The sequence below is a fragment of the Galeopterus variegatus genome, unplaced genomic scaffold (genome assembly GCF_000696425.1).
Source record: "Galeopterus variegatus unplaced genomic scaffold, G_variegatus-3.0.2 Scaffold836, whole genome shotgun sequence".
Taxonomy (NCBI): domain Eukaryota; kingdom Metazoa; phylum Chordata; class Mammalia; order Dermoptera; family Cynocephalidae; genus Galeopterus; species Galeopterus variegatus.
The window spans coordinates 179,996-198,237 of record NW_007726947.1 but is presented as its reverse complement, the minus strand read 5'-3'; the positions used below and the strand labels follow the sequence as shown (position 1 = coordinate 198,237).

The 18,242-nt window shown below is 38.5% G+C and overlaps 1 protein-coding gene across 2 annotated transcripts in view; it reads right to left on the bottom strand.

Annotated features, from left to right (window-relative positions):
• Positions 1 to 624: 624 nt before the first annotated feature.
• ETF1 (eukaryotic translation termination factor 1) overlaps positions 625 to 18,242 on the bottom strand; it is a 31,186-nt gene continuing 13,568 nt past the window's right edge. For both annotated transcript variants that reach the window (XM_008572787.1, XM_008572786.1), the window contains exons 3-11: positions 10,455 to 10,630; positions 9,916 to 10,055; positions 6,532 to 6,670; positions 6,017 to 6,207; positions 5,080 to 5,209; positions 4,664 to 4,819; positions 4,224 to 4,288; positions 3,208 to 3,355; positions 625 to 2,932 (exon numbers count right to left, since the gene is read on the bottom strand). In XM_008572787.1, the coding sequence (XP_008571009.1) occupies positions 2,850 to 2,932; positions 3,208 to 3,355; positions 4,224 to 4,288; positions 4,664 to 4,819; positions 5,080 to 5,209; positions 6,017 to 6,207; positions 6,532 to 6,670; positions 9,916 to 10,055; positions 10,455 to 10,617 (1,215 nt within the window). In that variant the 5' untranslated portion in view covers positions 10,618 to 10,630 and the 3' untranslated portion in view covers positions 625 to 2,849. The remainder of the gene's footprint in view (positions 2,933 to 3,207; positions 3,356 to 4,223; positions 4,289 to 4,663; positions 4,820 to 5,079; positions 5,210 to 6,016; positions 6,208 to 6,531; positions 6,671 to 9,915; positions 10,056 to 10,454; positions 10,631 to 18,242) is intronic.

Here is an 18,242-nt window from a genome sequence, read left to right as displayed (position 1 = left end):
TTTGGTTTCATCCCTAAATAGCTGCTACTTAACCTTTTTAAAAAAGATGACCCCTGGGCCGAGCCCGGTGCGGCCGGTCTCAAAAAGGACAAAAAAAAAAAAAAGATGACCCTTGATGGTGTTGTCAAAACCACACTTTCCCAAGTGAGCTAACTGGCCATCCCTATATAGGGATCCAAACTCGTGGCCTTCATGTTATCAGCACCACATTCTCCCAAGTGAGCCATGGGCCGGCCCAACTTAACCTCATTTGTTTCATCACCTGTAAAATGGGTATACCATATACCTCCATGGGATGTTGAATTACGGGATAACACACTTGAAATACCTTTAAAAAAAAAAAAGGCAAGTTTCTCTTTGAAGTGCATGTTAAATTGGGGAAGATACGAATTAGTTTGGCTCCAGCAATTTGAACCTCCTTCCTCTAGAATAACTTTGGGATCATGACATCAGACATCGTTTGCATATACCCTTCTACAGGCAAATTCAGTGAAAACTCAAATCGAAGGCTGAAAAGTTATTAGCCATGACTAATCTGACGTATGCCTCAGATAGCTCACTCACAGTTTCCATAGTTCAGACCTTTCTAGGAACACTCCTAAAAAATCTCAAGCACACAAAGTATATTCTTAAATATGGTTTAATACTCTTCTCCATTTCTGTACATCACAACACCAAGATTTTGCTGCTTAGGATCTCTCTGAAGAGGCTATAGAGAATGCAAAGGCTACGGTTTTCACCCCCTCTTATTTATGTGTTTGTATGTGTAAGTGTAATACATATCAGTATATATTGATACACACATCAATATATAATTCAATATATATCACCCAAGAGAACACATTGATTAAAGAAATACAAAAATTTGGCATCATTTCCAAACTTAAATAGTAAAAATAAAAACTACAAAAGGAGCTGCATACCCTAAATGTATCATGTGAAACAACAAGCATTTTCAAAAATGTAAATTTACATCCAATTTCTCTGGTCTTGTCATATCACATCAGACCCATTTACAATGGCAAAACCCTAAGGTACTGCTGTGAAGAGAGCACGTTTGCTCATTCTTGGGTGTTCTGCAAACAAAGAGCAGAGCCCAAAGCAGAAATCCTGTTCTGGTGACGCCTCCCACGTTGGTGAACACCAAAGAATCGACTCTTCTTACTGGGGGTTGAGACATCAGGTTATTCATAGACAGTCATTTGGACCTCAGAGTACAGTGTGGAACCAGAAGCTTTACATTTAAGACATACTCCCTTCATTCAAGTGAAACAGGATTATTGGAACGATAGGCAGGTCTGGAACCGGGGAACAAGGAGCTGGTTCAGACCAATAAAGCTACAAGTGACTGAGTCAAGTCAGTGAAGAACAGCAGTCAGGCACTAAAGTGTTAAAAGTACCCAATTTGAAAACCAAATGCACCCCACTACCTTAGTCAGTGTGAGGGTGATACCAATTGACTTTTAAAACCTTTGGTCCTTCAAAGTCCATTTGGTATACTTTTTTCCATTGCTACCACTGGGCACATCCTATACACTTTGTTCACTGTCACCCCTCAGGCACGCCATGACCTTGCATGTCAGCTGGGTTCAAGTCCAACTTACAGTCCAGCCATGAAGCATAAGCTTCAGGTTTTAGGCCAACTTTTTGATCTAACATGGTTAAGTCCACAGTGCCAGAAGCTGTGTCCCATCCCTTCCCGCCCCTGCCCTTCCCACCCTCCTCCCATAATTTCTCACATGAGAGGTGCTTGTAAGTCCCACATTTGAAACAGATGCTCCAACCCCACCAGGAGGTCAGGGGTTTATAATTACATGCACAGTCATACATGTCTTGTCCATCGTTCCTGTGAAAAACCTTGCAGTTCATTTTTTAAAATCAAAACATTCACATAATCTCATGCCATCCAACACAAGGAAAACACAACCACCTCCCTTTTACCAAAGATAGACCCAAGCAAAATAAAATAAAATAATCTTTAAATTTGTGTCCACTTAAATTGCATGTTTTATTTCTCCCAATCCCAGCAATAGCACAGAAGCCCCATCATATCCACTCTAAACTGGTTTCTAGTAGGCTGACTATGGGGACCCTTGTCGAAGCAATTGATATAAAGGGCTCCCAAATGCTGGGCACAAATGCGTCTGTCAAACAGATGGAAGTGAACAGTGCACTGGCCCAACTGCTTCATGAGTCAGTTTGACTTTGAAATGCAGTTTGCATCCTTGAAACTGACAGTCTGGAGGGGGAGGGGTTGTGTGAGGGAGTGAAGTTGAAATTGCCTCCTATTAGCTCACCCTTTCAACATTAAACAGAGACCGAGAGAGAAATGGCTCCAACATTTCACCACATATATTTCTTATGCAGTCTACGCTGAAAATGCCATGTAAATGGGTCACTGCAAAATGCAGCAATTTAATTTTTCTCCAATCAAAATAAGAAACAAACCAGTATGATCTCACTTCTATTAAGTTTTGAAGGTTTACAGCAGTTAAAGTACTTTTGCTTCTATGTATGAAGGTTAAAAAAATCATTTTTTCCCCATAAAATACAAGAGCAACCAATTTCACCATCGAGTAAAAGTAAAAACTGGGATTCTTTTTTAAATAAGTCCAAAGTGGCATTTAGGAACTTAGTTGTAGGCTGCTGCGCTGATACCATGACAAACCAAAGTGTAGGGCTGGGTCTGGTTTTGTTTCGGTTTTCTTTTCGATATCCAATGCTCATGGATTAAGTTCTGGAAACATTCCAATTGTAAGGCAGGGATCTGTTTGGATTCCACCACGGGTATGCTCCTTGGGTTGGATGCTGGAGGGTGAGGCACATTTTGCCAGACCCATGTCGACTACCTAGTAGTCATCAAGATCAAAAAATTCATCGTCTCCTCCTTGGTATTCCATTCCCTGGAAATCTACTCGGTACCGCAAGATACCTGGGGAAACAAACCAAAGGGCAAATTACTTGTGTTCACGGAATGGAGAGGCATCACTCTAACAAGGGAAGCCCAATTCTCTTGCAGAATTATAGAGAGCAAAGAGGTAACTGTAAAAATTGGTACAAAGGAAACTGCGGCTACCTGCTGCCCCAACCACCTGCCTCAGTAGATAATAAGCACACCTCACCTGAAGTAACTTATTTTGGGGTAGCCAGGAAAGGCCTTGGCCTGAAACCCTGGTTTGAAGTTCAGTTTGCTGATTTACTACTCACCTCCAATACCACCAAATCCTTTCACAAACTGGGATCCTTCCTGTGACTTATCTGTGACAATTTCCAATGTAGCTCCAAATTTTTTGTAGTTATTAGCAAACCATTCCAACAGGGGCATGCTCTCAATCAGCTCATGTTCCTGTCCTGTCTATAGAGATAACCAGAAGATACAAAAGCACTGGGATTAGGAAATATCAAAGGCTTAGCCCCTCTCACCTCCCACCACCATCACTCTCATTCTCCCACTGTGTGCGTGTATATATATATATATATATATATATATGTATGTGTATCTGTGAGTAAAACTCTTTAACTGAAATCTGGTTTCTGGTAACATCATTGAAACAGTAGAGAAATTCTGATTATGTCAAACATTTCTCCTCAGGCTTTAGCCTCAGTAATGAACTGTCAGCACATACTCAGTGGTTTTTCAACTTATGATTCCTGCTGTTGACTCTAGAAGTCAGGCTGCTGTAGTGCTTCTAGATAGCACTCATTCAACAGCCCAGAAGAGACATACCAGAAATGCTTTTGGGAGAGGCTCTGTAAAAAAAAAAAAAAAGTCCTCCAACTCAGAATTTTAGGAAGCTACCGCGTAGAGCTATCTCATATAAGATGGAAGGTGGCACTTCAAACTACAGTAATGCATTTAGACAAAACCTAGAGAAGCCACTGCAGTGGAAAAGCTGATAAAGTGAAGAAAGCACCACAGGTTTCACAGTGCAGGAGAGACTATTCAAATTGAATCTTCCTTTCTGTTATTTCAAGGGTAATGAGAATATTTTCCTGATTGTTTAACTACTTCAGAAAAATAAGAGGCCACAGTAACCATGACTTAGCCTCCTTCCTTGGAATCAGAGAGGTATGTGGCAGATAGAAGCTAACCACATCTCACTGCCTTCTCTCAACAAGTATGAGGTTTGGTTTCCTAAGGTTGTCGCTATGTTGCCAGTGCTCTAACACATGGATGTATGCTTCCTTGCATGTATCACCAAGCCAAGAAAACAATCACATACCTCTTTGTCTGTGAAATGAGATTTATCCTTCTCTTGTTCTGGAGTTAGATATAGAATTTTCTCCTCTGTAGTATTAGGAGGAAAAAATGTGTTAACCTGGCTCTCATGACTCATTCTATCAACCTTCTTTCTATAAGCAAGTTAGTCAGCATACTAACTTATGTGTCTACCAGGCACAATGTTTACCATAAGAAAACATCAAAGACATTCAAGATATAGTCCTGATTCTCAACAAATTTAACAATCTTAAGCAGACATTAAACAGTTCAAGCAGAAAAATATATGTAAGTATGTGCTACAGACCAAAAGAGCAGGGAACAAGGGGCAGATCTGCCTTCTGATTGCACCTGAAATTAGCCATTCCTCCTAAATCTCCACCCCAGGCTTCCTGAATACACAGGTCAATAACAAACAGCAACCTTATTTTCTAATTCTCATACCTTCTGTGCCTTGGCAATGAAGAACGTATCTCATTATATCCAGATTTTCATAGACTATTAGAATCTCTACAGCTCCCATTTCCAAAGCCTTTAGTGTATCTTCAACACCAAAACAGTACTTGCCCGTGTCCTGGCTGATTTCATCGAAGTAACGTCCTGTGATTAGGAATAGGTCAACAGGACATGTATTAAGTGTCCCATGTAGATACAAACATACTTATTAGACCTAATGACTAAAAAAGATTAAAGATAATGATTCCATTGAGGCAGAAGATTTTAATAAAATTGTTAAATCTTCCTCTCTTTTATCTTTTTAGTATCTTGTTTCATACATACAATCATGTATACATACACACATACACACGCACACACAAAAACACATTTCACAGAATAAAGTAGTTGTATTTCATTGATACCTATTAATTTCTTCTCTTGAATGAATTTCACGTTGGAGAGTACTTCAGTAGATAACTCAATAGCTTGGTTGAATCCGTTTTCACCCCCATAGGATATATCAACTAATTTTAAAACTTTTGATTGCAACCTCTGATACAATTAAAAAAAAAAATCATTAGTACCTCAAAACATCTTTACCAAGACCTGCTATCTCTTAATGGTATGTGAAGTTCAGCATTATGATCACTGAAGTCTAAATATGGTGAAGGAGCCCAATTTGTTCAACAGCTGCTCTCACAGTGAGCAAGGCTGCCAGGATAAATTTTCTCAGCCAATCATATCACACATTCTATTAAACCTACTATAGCGTAACTCATTACACGCAAAGAATAAATTTCTTGTGAAGAAAAGTGGGAAGCATTTGGCTTCGGCCAAATAATGTGAGAGAGTACAAGACAGTTTCTCTGGTGAACCTTCTACCATAATGCTACCTCCTCCAGAAGAATACCTTGGGAATGTGTCACAGCTGAGCCCATGTCACAAACCAAAAGATACTCCTGGATTAAATGCTTTAGGCTTAATCAGCTTTGTCATATTGCTAAGTTTCACTGCTTTACTTACCTCCAGGAATAAATCAGAAAAAGATAGTAAAAAACAGCTTCTAGTTTCTCTGAAATCAAACTTCATCTTAAAGCCAATTATGGCAACCCACTAAACCAGAGACCTCCACAGAACCTAGGATTCCACCCAAAAATAGCTGATTTCAAAGAGAAAGGGCCCAGAAAAGTATGGGGGAATGTTTCCCAATAAATACCTGTATAACTCAGAGCTGGGTTTTTAACCCAGGGAATCTATCAATGTAGATTAAAAAAGAAGTGTGTGTCCCAGTGCTCATACAGAGGACTTGCCTACTCCCACCTACAGACTCATATAATGGAGCACCGACTTCTCACTTACCTGATCAAACATATCAGATTGACTTAGTTCTGTTTTAAAGTCAGCTGATCCAGCTAAAACGAGACCAGCCACATTCACTTTGTCTCCAGAAATAAACAGCTGCACTGCAGTCTCTGCTACTTTTCGAACATAGTTATGTCGCTTTTCCATTCTTAAACGGGCAAAGCGCAAGGCTGACTGACCTCCTCTACCTTTGATGCAAAAGTGGTGAGAGAAAAAGGCAATTATTAAGAAGCACAAGAAGCCTTGTGAATTCAAAAGTAATAAAATAATCAATCATGCCATTATCTAAGAAAAAGACAAAGAGAAAAATCACCATTCCCTTAACTGCTACTCATTTTCAGAGAGTGACTACTAATTCTGATGTCAAGAGAAGAGCCATAAGCACCAATGAGGCACGAATTATTCTAGGATGCTTCTCTCCCTATCATCTGGACTTACTTTTCCCCGAATCATACTATTTGTTTCCTGATTGCTATGCACAAAGTACATGGGTTCATATTCTCCTATATTACCATGTTTCTTTGGGAGATCCACAGTGAATTTGTGCAGGACTTCTCTTGTGTTTCCTTGGAGCGTGCCAAAAAGTGCACCACTGCCATCTATTACAATGAAACCAAACTTGCTATCATCTGAAAGTAGTGCTGTAAGAGCCTGAAAAGCAAACACAAGCACCATACAATAAACCCCAAAGTTTTGCCAGTCAAGACAAAACCCAGAAGGACATATACAAAGCTTTCACCCCACTTATCATCTTATCTTGAGTATTGTGGAAAATCATTTTATGGAATAATTTACAGACTTCAGCTATAAATATGTAACTCTTATGGACAAATTTGAACCTAATGCAGAAATAACCAGTGATATCTATGTAAAGCCCTTCAACATACCTGACTTGGGCATGTGAATCCAAAACCTATATATATATATATATATAAATAAATATATTTTCTAAAAGATGACGGGTAAGGGGATCTTAACCCTTGACTTGGTGTTGTCAGCACCACACTCACCCAATGAGCTAACCGGCCATCCCTATATGGGATCCAAACCCGTGGCCTTGGTGATATCCGCACCACACTCTCCCGAGAGAGCCATGGGCCAGCCCTAGATATTTATATTTTTTTATAGCAGCATTATTCACAATATTTTCATCTTAGAAACCTAGACAACTTAGATGTAACCCAAGTGTCCACTGATGGATGAATGGACAAATAAACTGTGGTATATACATACCAATGGAATATTACTCAGCCTTAAAAAGACAGGAAATTCTGCAATATGCTACAACATGTATGAACCCCAGGGATTTTATGCTAAGTGAAATAAGCCAATCACAAAAAGAAATACTGTAGGATTCCATTTATATGAGGTATTTAAAGCAGTCAAAATCATAGAGATGGAAAGAATAGTGGTTACTGGCAGCTGGAGGAAAGGGGGAATGAAGAATTAGTATTTAATGGGTATAGAGTTTCAGTTTTACGAGATGAAAAGAACTTTGGAGATTGACGATGGTGATGGCTGCACAATATTATAAATGTCACTAAACGGTACACTTAAAAATAGTTAAGTTTTATGTTATGTGTATTTTACTACAATAAAAAAATTAACAAACAACCCAACCTACCCCCTTCCCCTCAAAACTCAATATAGTCATAGGGCTCAACTTCTTCCTAATTATTTTTCTTTTTCTTTTTTTTGACAGCTGGCCAGTTAGGGAATCCGAACCCTTGACCTTGGTGTTATAACACTAACCAACTTGAGCTAACTGGCCAGCTCCCCTCTTCTTAGTTTTTAATTTGATTTAAACTGATGGTAGTCTATGGAGCATAACATTCAAATTAAGGCTCTAACTTCCAAAAATTGACTTTCTGTTACCATTAATAATCCTAGCATTAATAGGTAGTATCCATCATGACAAATGAGAATATCATGTAAATCAACTTGAGTAGGAGCACAGGAGTACAAAACCCAGAAACAGTCTATAAAAAGATCTAGTTTCAAAATGCTTCATTTAACTCCCATGTCTTCAGCATCATTAATATCTGGATATAAAACTCAAACTCAGTTTTAAAGTATTATAGCTAATGATTCTGAGTTTTATGGGGAAAACCCTCCTTTTGGGTTAGCATTATACCCCCATTATTTCTGCCTCCCAAAAGACAAATTATTTAAATAGTCCTGGGACCCACATATGAGTTTTCATGATGGAGTTTGAATACTATGAGCCTGAGAGATCACTAACTGCCAGGTGGCAATCTCTTGAGAACTAAGAAATTATTACTTATTCCATTTTAACTAAGGAAGAACATAGTTCCTTCAATAATTTACTAGACAGCAGATTAACCAACCAAGAATCCATCTTTAATGAAACCATACTTAATAATTAGCATTAAGACATAAATAATGCACATGTTAAAAATGTAACCTTATCATAATGATCTCTATTAGGTAGCTTGATTAACTGCAAGTCTGTTAACAGGGAGTAGACTTATCCTTATAAGAATGCATAATTACCCTGATTAAACAGGACATAAACTGTGTTGTAAGTATACTACATTCATTTCTAGTTATTGACATATCAGTTAAAGCCAAAATACACAAAGGTAGCATGACAAAACACTACTTTCAAAGAGGAGTTAAGGTTTAGAAAAACCAATTAAGGCTAACAAGTGAGCTAAAGCCAGATAGCACGGGTACCAAGTATTGTTTAAATCAACAAGATTTAAAATCTGTTTTTATCAAACCAGATACAGATAAGTGGGACGTGGCTAAGAGCCTCCCCACCCTACAGAAGGAGACTGTGGTAACTAAGAGAAAAACAGTCTGGATTGTTTACGCAGTCGACCAAGATCCAACTGGAATTGGACTTCCCGTCAAGTTAGCAAAAATCATCCATTGTAAACTGTGTCGACAAATGTCAGTTCTAATTCCACTGTGGAGGTTTTCCCTAGGTCGATGAAAGGCAAGAGACTGAACTAGGAGCCAGCTGTGAATTCTTGATTGTTCTACTGTTGACTGATTTAGGTCACTCTAATGAGGTTTCCTTTCCACCATTAAAGTTCATCTTATGGCAGCTCTGTCACTCAAAAGTTTCATGGAGAGGGAGAGAGAGAGAGAGAGAAACACTCTTATAGTCCTACTAAAAATTTTATAATTTGTGAACTGAAAACTAAGGATGCAAGGAATATAAGCAAGTATCACTGGTACATAGGGAGAGATGGGAGATCAAATAGTCAATTATTTCTTTGCCTCTAATTAGTTCTCCAAAACCAGTTTAGGACATTCCTCAAACATGCTGAATGACTAGAGTCATAATAAATATATGTTCTTTTACTTTTTGTAAATAGCTGGCAATGTAAAATGTTACAATTGTTTGGAAAACTGTCTGGCAACTTCTCAGGTTAAACATGGTTACTATATGACTTGGCAATTCTACCCCAAGATATATACCCATGAAAAATGAAAACATATGGTCACACACAAAAATTTGTACATGAATTTCTTTTTCTTCCTATGTTGCTAATCCTAAGTATATGTACATGAATTCCATAGCAGCATTATTCACAATGGCCAAACAGTGAAAACAAACCAAATGTTCATCAACTGATGAATATATAAAATGTGGCATATCCATACCAGGGAATATTATTTAGTAATAAAAAGAGATGAAGTACTGATACATGCTACCACATGGATAAACCATAAACCAATTGAAAGAAGCTAGTCACAAAAGGCCACAAATTATATGATTTTATGTATAAAATGTCCAGCATAAGCAAATCTAGAGATGAAAAATAGATTAGTGATTGACTAGGGTGGGGAATAAATAATGATTACTAACTGGTATGGGGTTTCTTTCTTGAGTGAAGAAAATGTTCTGTGCTCACACTTCTTACCTCTGTATGGAATTTGTTGTCACACAAATACAATGATGTATTAATTGGTTTGAAAGGTTCAAAGTCAATGTTGACTTTCTTTTCCTTTCCTTCTTCTGTTACAATTGTTCCACAATAAACAACCAGACCATTTGGAGGTACTGCAAAGAACACAAACAATTTCTCTACTTTAATCCACAGCTAATTTTCCTTAATTAATAGAAAATGTTCCCCACAGACTCTTGTCCCTGACCCTTTAAATCATAATTTACATAAAGCAGAAATATCCTTAAAACTCTCAGGGAGAATTCTCTCCCTAGTTTTAAAACTTCTGAGATGTTTCAGTAGGTATTCCTTTAAGTACAGTAAATTCTACTTAAATTTCAATAAATAAAAAACAAGACAAAACAAACGAACAAAAGTTAAACACCAAGGCCAAAGAGACACTGATGACAGTTGGCTGAAGGAAACATTAGTGAACAAAACACCACTGTGTGATTTAAGAGGAAAATATAACCAAGACAAACAAAGTAAAGGAAAATGACCAAGCTCCAGATCACCTTTGTTATAAAGTTTGAGTCTTTGTTGGACAGATGTAATGGCTCCCAGGACTGAAAGGCGGTTTACTCGTGACTTGATGTTAGATGCAGTTCCAAACTCATCCGCTAACATTTTTGCCACTCGTGAAATCTGGTCTTTGGGAGGAATGATCAATGATATCATGCTGGTACCATTGCTGTGGAAGAAAGAATAACTCATTAGAGGTTCAAACACCACTTAAGTAGAAAGTTTAAAATTCATGTCTATTTTATAAAGTGAGCTAGAGTGAGAACCCCCTCAAGTAATAGAAACAAGTCACTTTGAAAGTGACCAGGAAGGTAGGGACTATACTGGTATTGTTCACCAAAGTATACCCAAATCTATGGAAAGTGTCCAGAATATACAGCAAACTCATTAAAAAAAAAAAAAAAGATGACCGGAAAGGGGATCTTAACCCTTGACTTGGTGTTGTCAGCACCACGCTCTCCTAAGTGAGCTAACCGGCCATTCCTACATAGGGATCCGAACCCATGGGCCTTGGTGTCATCAGCACCACATTCTCCCACGTGAGCCACAGGCCGGCCCTAGAATATACAGCAAACTCTTGAACAACATGGGTTTGAACTGCACGGGTCCACCTATATGTAGATATTTTTCAATAAATATATCAGAAAATTTTTGGTTAGGTATGTAACAAATGCACAACCTACCTGAGCAAACAATTAGATAGTCTACCTAACAGTAGGCTATTAGTAGTTAAATACGTATACACGTGGATTTTCAATTGTTTGTGGGTCAGTGTCCCTAACCCGAGGCTTGTTCAAGAGTCTACTGTAGTGGTACTCAATTATTTGAATGAATAGTTGAGTGAGATTAGCTACATAAAGAAGGCACTTGAAGAAATGCTTGGGAAACACCTTACTCTCCAAAGATGAAGAGAGAACCCATGCTAAGGGAATGCCAGCAGGCTGGAATTTGGCAGTGAGGCCCATCCACAGCCAAGGCTTAAAATCTCGTGGCTCTTCAGTGAGAAATACCATGCCAGGACGATGCAACAAATCTTTCCAAAGTGTAGACAAAATACCAACTAACATCATTCTCTTCTATCTTTTCTTTAAATTCCAGGCTCACCATAAAAAGTTATCATCACTAATTTAGCACCCTAAGTACCTTGATAATGAGAAAGGAGAGCTTTGGAAACCACACAAATTTCTCTCTCTCTCATACACACTCACTCACTCTGTAAAAGGCATGTACTTTATGTATCAATAGTGTTTGAGTTTGAATAAAAAGAGCAACACATTGAAAGTCTGGTCAACTATGGGTGACCAAATTCAAGTATCTAGAAATAAAAAGCAGGACCAAACTGAACTGTGGAGGATACCACCAAGGCCCTTCCACATGGGAGGTCCCCTTCTGAGCAGCCACCAACCACTCTCTAACCTCAATACTGACTGATACCAGAAACATATTTTTACCTGCACCTGCCCAAGATACTTATCATTACTACCAGTTAAGAAATACCTCATTTCAATATTGCAAAAGTTCAAAAGTTTCAAAAGTTCATTGACAGATGAACAAAGAACCCACAGAATGGCAGAAAATATTTGCAAATCATATCTGACAAAATTTATATAAAGAATACCTATAATATGTAAAGAACTCTTACAACTCAACAACAAAAAGACAACCCAAATAAAAAATGGGCAAAGGGCATGAACACACACTTCTTCAAAGTAGATATAAGATGTGGATGTGGAGAAACTGAAACCCTTATTCAATGCTGCTGGGAATATAAGTAGTATGATACTCTGTAAAACAGTCTGGCAGTTTCTTAAGAGTTTAAACAGACCTACCATATGACCCAACTATTCCACTCTTAGGTATATAACATGAGAAATGAAAATGCATGTAACACACAAAAACTTGTGCTTGAAAGTTCACCGAGGCATTATTCATAAGTCACGAAGGAGAACAACCCATATGTCCAACTGAAAGAATGGATAAACAAAATGTGGTACATTTATAAAATGGAGTATTATTCAGCAATAAAAAGAATGAAGTGTGTATACATTTATTTACATTATACCAAGTAAAAGTTACAAGAGACTACATATTGTATAGAACCATTTATACAAAATATCCAGAATAGGCAATCTAGAGAGATAGAAAGATTATTGGTTGCCAGGGGCAGGGAGGAGGAAGAATAAGGAGTGATTATTAAAGGGTATGGGGTTTCTTTCTGGGCTGATGGAAACATTTTAAAATTAGTTAGTATTAAAAAAAAGTTAGTAATGACAGTTGCACAACTCTAAGAAATCAGTGAATAATAATACACTTTACAGGGTGTAAATTTTATGTTATGTAAATTACACATCAATAAAGCTGCTATAAAAAAACCTATTGGAAAAACATGACAGTACACATATAATAGGATATTCTCTTCAAGATCTCTTAGCCTCACAGCTTATTCTAGAAAAGCCAAAGCATATTTTCCCAAGAAAAGTAAATTTGTGTTTTCATTAAATTATCAATAAATTGTTAATTTTATGTTAAGAAAACTAGTTTACCAATTTTATAAGGAGAACAAGTGGCAATATAAACAGAATTGAATTAACAACACATAGGAAATTAAAAAGCCCCAAATCTGCCCCGACCGGATCTAAAGGCTGGCTTTATTAAAATAGTTATCAGTATAAATTGAGTTGATCTACATCTTGAAGGTAAAGGCTGATCTGATACGAATCAAAGCATGTGAAGAAATGTGGTGTCCTTCCACAAAATGTTTCTACCTTATACTTAATGAGTCTGTAAGAAAGTTACTTCCTGAGATCCTTACAGATCAGGCCCTTAAAGGCTATGACAAGTTTAAGAGTTATAATCATTAGTGTCATGGGAGAGCAGGTGGACCAAAGAAAGATAAATTGGGAAGACTGCCTGAACTTTCCCCTAATTACTGGGCTTGCATAATTTCACAGTAGCCCAATATGCCAGCTTTACTAGAATTTCATATATCTGGAGTTCAGTGAAAGCTGGCAAGAAAAAGCAATTAGAAAGCTGGCTATGATGTGAAGGCAAATGGGCTCATGTGCCAAGTAACTAGTAAGAAATAAGGAAAGCAGCACTCTGAGGGGAACAACAACAAAAAGAAACCCCCTATATTAGCTTTTGAACTATAGGTGTTTGGAATCGGGTCCTGGGAAACACATTTTCATAGAGTAAAATTAATTCCATAAATGTTCAACATGATGTATTTCCTCAGTATCTGCTTTGCAAAGGGATCTCATTTACAGGAGACCCTTCCCTGGAGGTTTTCTCCTAGTGGTCAATTCCACAGGTCCTCTAGACAGAGAAGAGTCTTCTTTATAAGCAGAAAAGCTGGCTATCCAGTCCTTCACTATGGAAATAATTACTCTCAGGTTGTCAGTCAGTTATATCTCAAAAACCTGCAATGTTTCTGTTGGAGTGTCTACTCGAAACCTGGAAGCTGGTTCATAACCTTTGTGATACTTTCCCCAATAAACTACAAGTTGACGAAGACAGTACATAGGAAGAGTATGGTGTGTGCTCTGCTGCCATCCCTTGGTTAGGGGAGCAAGTATTCCAGCCAAACCAGGGAATCCAGGAAATTTATAATAAGCAGCTTCAGTTGTCATCATAAACACTTCCTAGGCTTGTAAAACAAAATTTCTGAAAAACCTTTTTGATGATCTTTCTGGAGTTATGTCAAACTTCATAGGGCAAGGAGGAGAAAAGGAGTTTTCTTTGGGAGAGGCTGGAAACATTGAGCAAGTAATTTAACTAAAAACACAGTCTACATTATAGGTGCCACCTACCTTGTCCCTATGCAGGAGTCAATTCATGTGCATGGAGAACGTGAAAATACAAAAGAACTGCGAGGGCTGGGGGGAAGAGGATAGATAAATTTGAATACCAACTTTACTGGCTTGAGCTTGTTTTTCAATGACCAATCCTCAAGGGGACATATATCTTCACTCGAGGGGCTCTCTGAAGCTTTAGGGACCAAGGGAGTTCTTTCTTAAAAGAAGGGCTCAGTTTTTTAAAAAGCTGACATGCTTTGATTTACAGAGTAATTTCCTAGGAGATGGAACCAGCAAAGAGGCAATCAGTAGGGAATGGAATAAGAAGGGGCTCCAAGGACAGCAGGGTTGAAGGCTCAGAGCTGAGGAGAGAACAGGCACCAAACCCCAAAGGACTGGGAAATTTGAGGCTAAAGATGATGTTGGGACCAATTAAGTGAGTGAACCCAAAATGCCTGAAGGCAATCCTTAAAAGCAAGATAATGATGTGGAGGGCAAAGCAATGACCTTAAGATAAGCAGCTATTTGCTTTCCACTGCAGATAAAGATAAACATTAAGTAACCTTACTGTATAGCATAGTTGGGCAACCTTACACTCACATCCATGTAACATTCAGGAGAGGACAAAGTAGTGAAAACACCTAGGAACATGATCTTGTTATAGGATTCTATTTAAAAAATGGCTTAGAAGTGTAGCTTGCCAAAGAACTGTTTCTATTTGGTAGATTTCTACCAAGTTGCTAAGTCTGAAACACTACTTGAAAGTTAGTTCTGGCTTCTTACTCCTTTTGAATTGTGAATTACATGCAAAAAATTACTTTTCATTAGTTTCCCTGCATGCCTTTACCTACCCTCTGTGGAGGAAACCTTAAGTTCCTGAATTCACCTTTATTATAAGACACCTGCCTTGTGAGGAGGAAATGTAGATTATTAAATGGATGACTTCTACTTTAAACATTTAAAGGGTACTTCAATAACTCCTGATGTTTTGTATGGCAGGTTTAATACAAGCAGATTAAAAGTTTTTTCCAGGGCCAGCCCTGTGCCTCACTCGGGAGAGTGTGGCGCTGGAGGTTGTGGGTTCGGATCCTATATAGGGATGGCCGGTGCGCTCACTGGCTGAGCATGGTGTGGACCACACCGTGCCAAGGGTTGCGATCCCTTTACCCGGAGAGTTTCCAAACAAGATAAACACTCATTTACCCCCTCCTTCCCCCAAGCCAATCAAGTTGTTAGACCAGTTTGTGTTAACATCAAAATAAAATTAAGGAAGCTGAATATTTCATGTTAAAGTAGAGTAAACACCCTCAGGGAGAATGAGAAATAAAGTTTTAACTAAGGAGCTGCTAGCTATACAGGAAAAATACAACATTCTTTAATTTTAATAGTTTTCCTCCACTTTTCTGCAGTCACTATATTCCTTTTCCAAAATCAAAAGGCACTTGCTCAGTAAGAGCCAATGAATCATGAGGTACAGCAATATTCACATGCAGGTTGTAAAAACTGGGCAAAACAAGACACAACATACAACAATGTGCCCCATAAAGCTCCTACGGACCTTTGCTCTCAGATCCCTTCTTGTTCTCATTGGTGTTAGGGACATTTTCCCTTATCAAAGAACCTTTCATCATCAGTAGTTCCACCCAGAGGTTTAACTTCTGAAAAATGAAATAGCTGGGAGACAGAAGGAAATAGTAGTTGTAAACAGACTAAATAGAGAGTGATGTAACTAAACGAAATAAATAAATTAAAAAAAAAAATCCAAAATGGGCTGACCCGTGGCGCACTCGGGCGAGTGCGGCGCTGGGAGCCCAGCGGCGCCCCTGCCGTGGGTTCAGATCCTATATAGGGATGGCCCCAGTGCGCTTACTGGCTGGGCGCGGTGCAGCTGTTCACAAAACAAACAAACAAACAAACAACCCAAAACAATTCATGAATTCTGTACCCACTCTTAATTCCTGGAGTGTTTCCCCTATGTTTTCTTTAAGGAGATTGTTTCAGGATGTAAATTTAATTCTTTAATCCATTGAGTTGACTTTGGTATACGGTGAAAGATAAGGGTTTAGTTTCATTCTCCTACATATGAGCATCCAGTTTTCCCAGCACCACTTGTTGAAAAGGCAGTCTTTCCCCCAGTATGTAGCTTTGCTGCCTTTGTCAAAGATCAGATGGCTGTAAGTGTGTGGATTGACTTCTGGGTTCTCTATTCTATTCCATTGGTCTGTGTGTCTATTTTTATGCCAGTACCATGCTGTTTTGGTTATTATAGCTTTGTAATATATGCAAGTCAAAACTACACTAAGATACCATCTCACTCCAGTTAGGATGGCTAACATCCAAGAGACTGAGAATGGTGCAGCCTTTATAGAAAGTGATATGGAGTTTCCTCAAACAATTACAGATAGATCTACCATATGACCCAGCAATTCCACTGCTGGGAATATACCCAGAGGAATGGAAATCATCATGCCGAAGGGATACCTGTACTCCAATGTTTATTGCAGCACTATATACAATAGCCAAGAGCTAGAACCAGCCCAAATGTCCATCATCTGATGAGTGGATAAAGAAACTGTGGTACATCTACACAATGGAATACTACTCTGCTATAAAAAAGAACGAAATACTACCATTTGCAACAACATGGATGGACTTAGAGAAAATTATATTAAGTGAAACAAGTCAGGCACAGAAAGAGAAATACCACATTCTCACTTATTTGCAGGAGCTAACAATTAATAAATAATAAACACACAAACAAATAAAGGGTGGGGGAAGAAGATAGAATAACCACAAAAATTCCTTGAACTATTTAAGTCAAGTGCACAGATAGGATGGGGAGGGGTGGTGGTGGTGATGGAGAGGAACAAGTAAAGGGGCATGAAAATCAAGTATAATGTATTTTGAGAAGTAAAAAACAAAAACAAAACACCCAAAAACAAAACTCAGGAAGAAAGGGAATTTAAATATCTGACAGCTTTCCCTTTCCTCACTTTCAAAAAGAGGCTTTTGATAAGAAAAGGTCTTTCTCCCTAGGACAAGGAGATTAGGATGGTACCACCAGCTACTCATCCAATGCAAGAATTCATGGCCCCTGAGCACTGTGGATGGGGAAACATTTACTTGAACTGCCAGGACTGAAAGATCTCTAAGGAAAAAGAAAACTCAAGGTGATCAGAGAAATCCTGATTGTGCTGGGTGTGTATATGCACTTGCGTAACTTTAGGCCTTGCAGGGTCCCAGAGTTTGGATTCAAGGAAACTTCTGATGTAGACAGTGATTAGAAATATACCAGAAAATCTAGATACCCTTTGACTTGCAAAGATCTTACAAATATGCATCGTTATCAACAATGCTCAATAACACTTTAGGGAAAAAAAAAAGTGGTTCCCATCGGCTTATCCACTGACCAGTGTGCATGAGAATGCCAGAATCCTTGAACAGCTTCTAAAAAGACTAAATAAAAGAATAAATGCTCAGATACAAAAGATCCCCCCCCTCTCCATTTGGACTCAATAGCTCTTGAATAGGAGAATGAGGGAGGTGGTAACTGTGGGTGAGACAGAGTCTCAATTTTTAAATACAACAGATTCTAATGCAGAGTTAGGGTTGAGAATCACTGGGTCTGGCTTGCTTTCTGCAGCTGAAGACAGAGCTTTTACAACCTCACCTTCCACCTAAAGTACCCAGACAGCCCATGTGCTCCATTTACCCTATGCTATGGTTTGAATGTATCGCCTCAAATTCATGTGTTGGAAACTTAATCCCTAATGCAATGGTATTGGGAAGTAGGGGAGATGTTTAGGCTATGAGGGTTCTGCCCTTATAAATGGATTGCCTCTATAAAAATGGCTTGTGAGAATGGTCTCTCTCTCTCCTACCATGTGAGGAACATTGTTCGTCTTCTCTAGCAGGATGTTGCATTAAAGGTGCCACCTTGGAAGTGGAGACTGGGCCCTGACCAGACACCAAAACCTACCAGTGCCT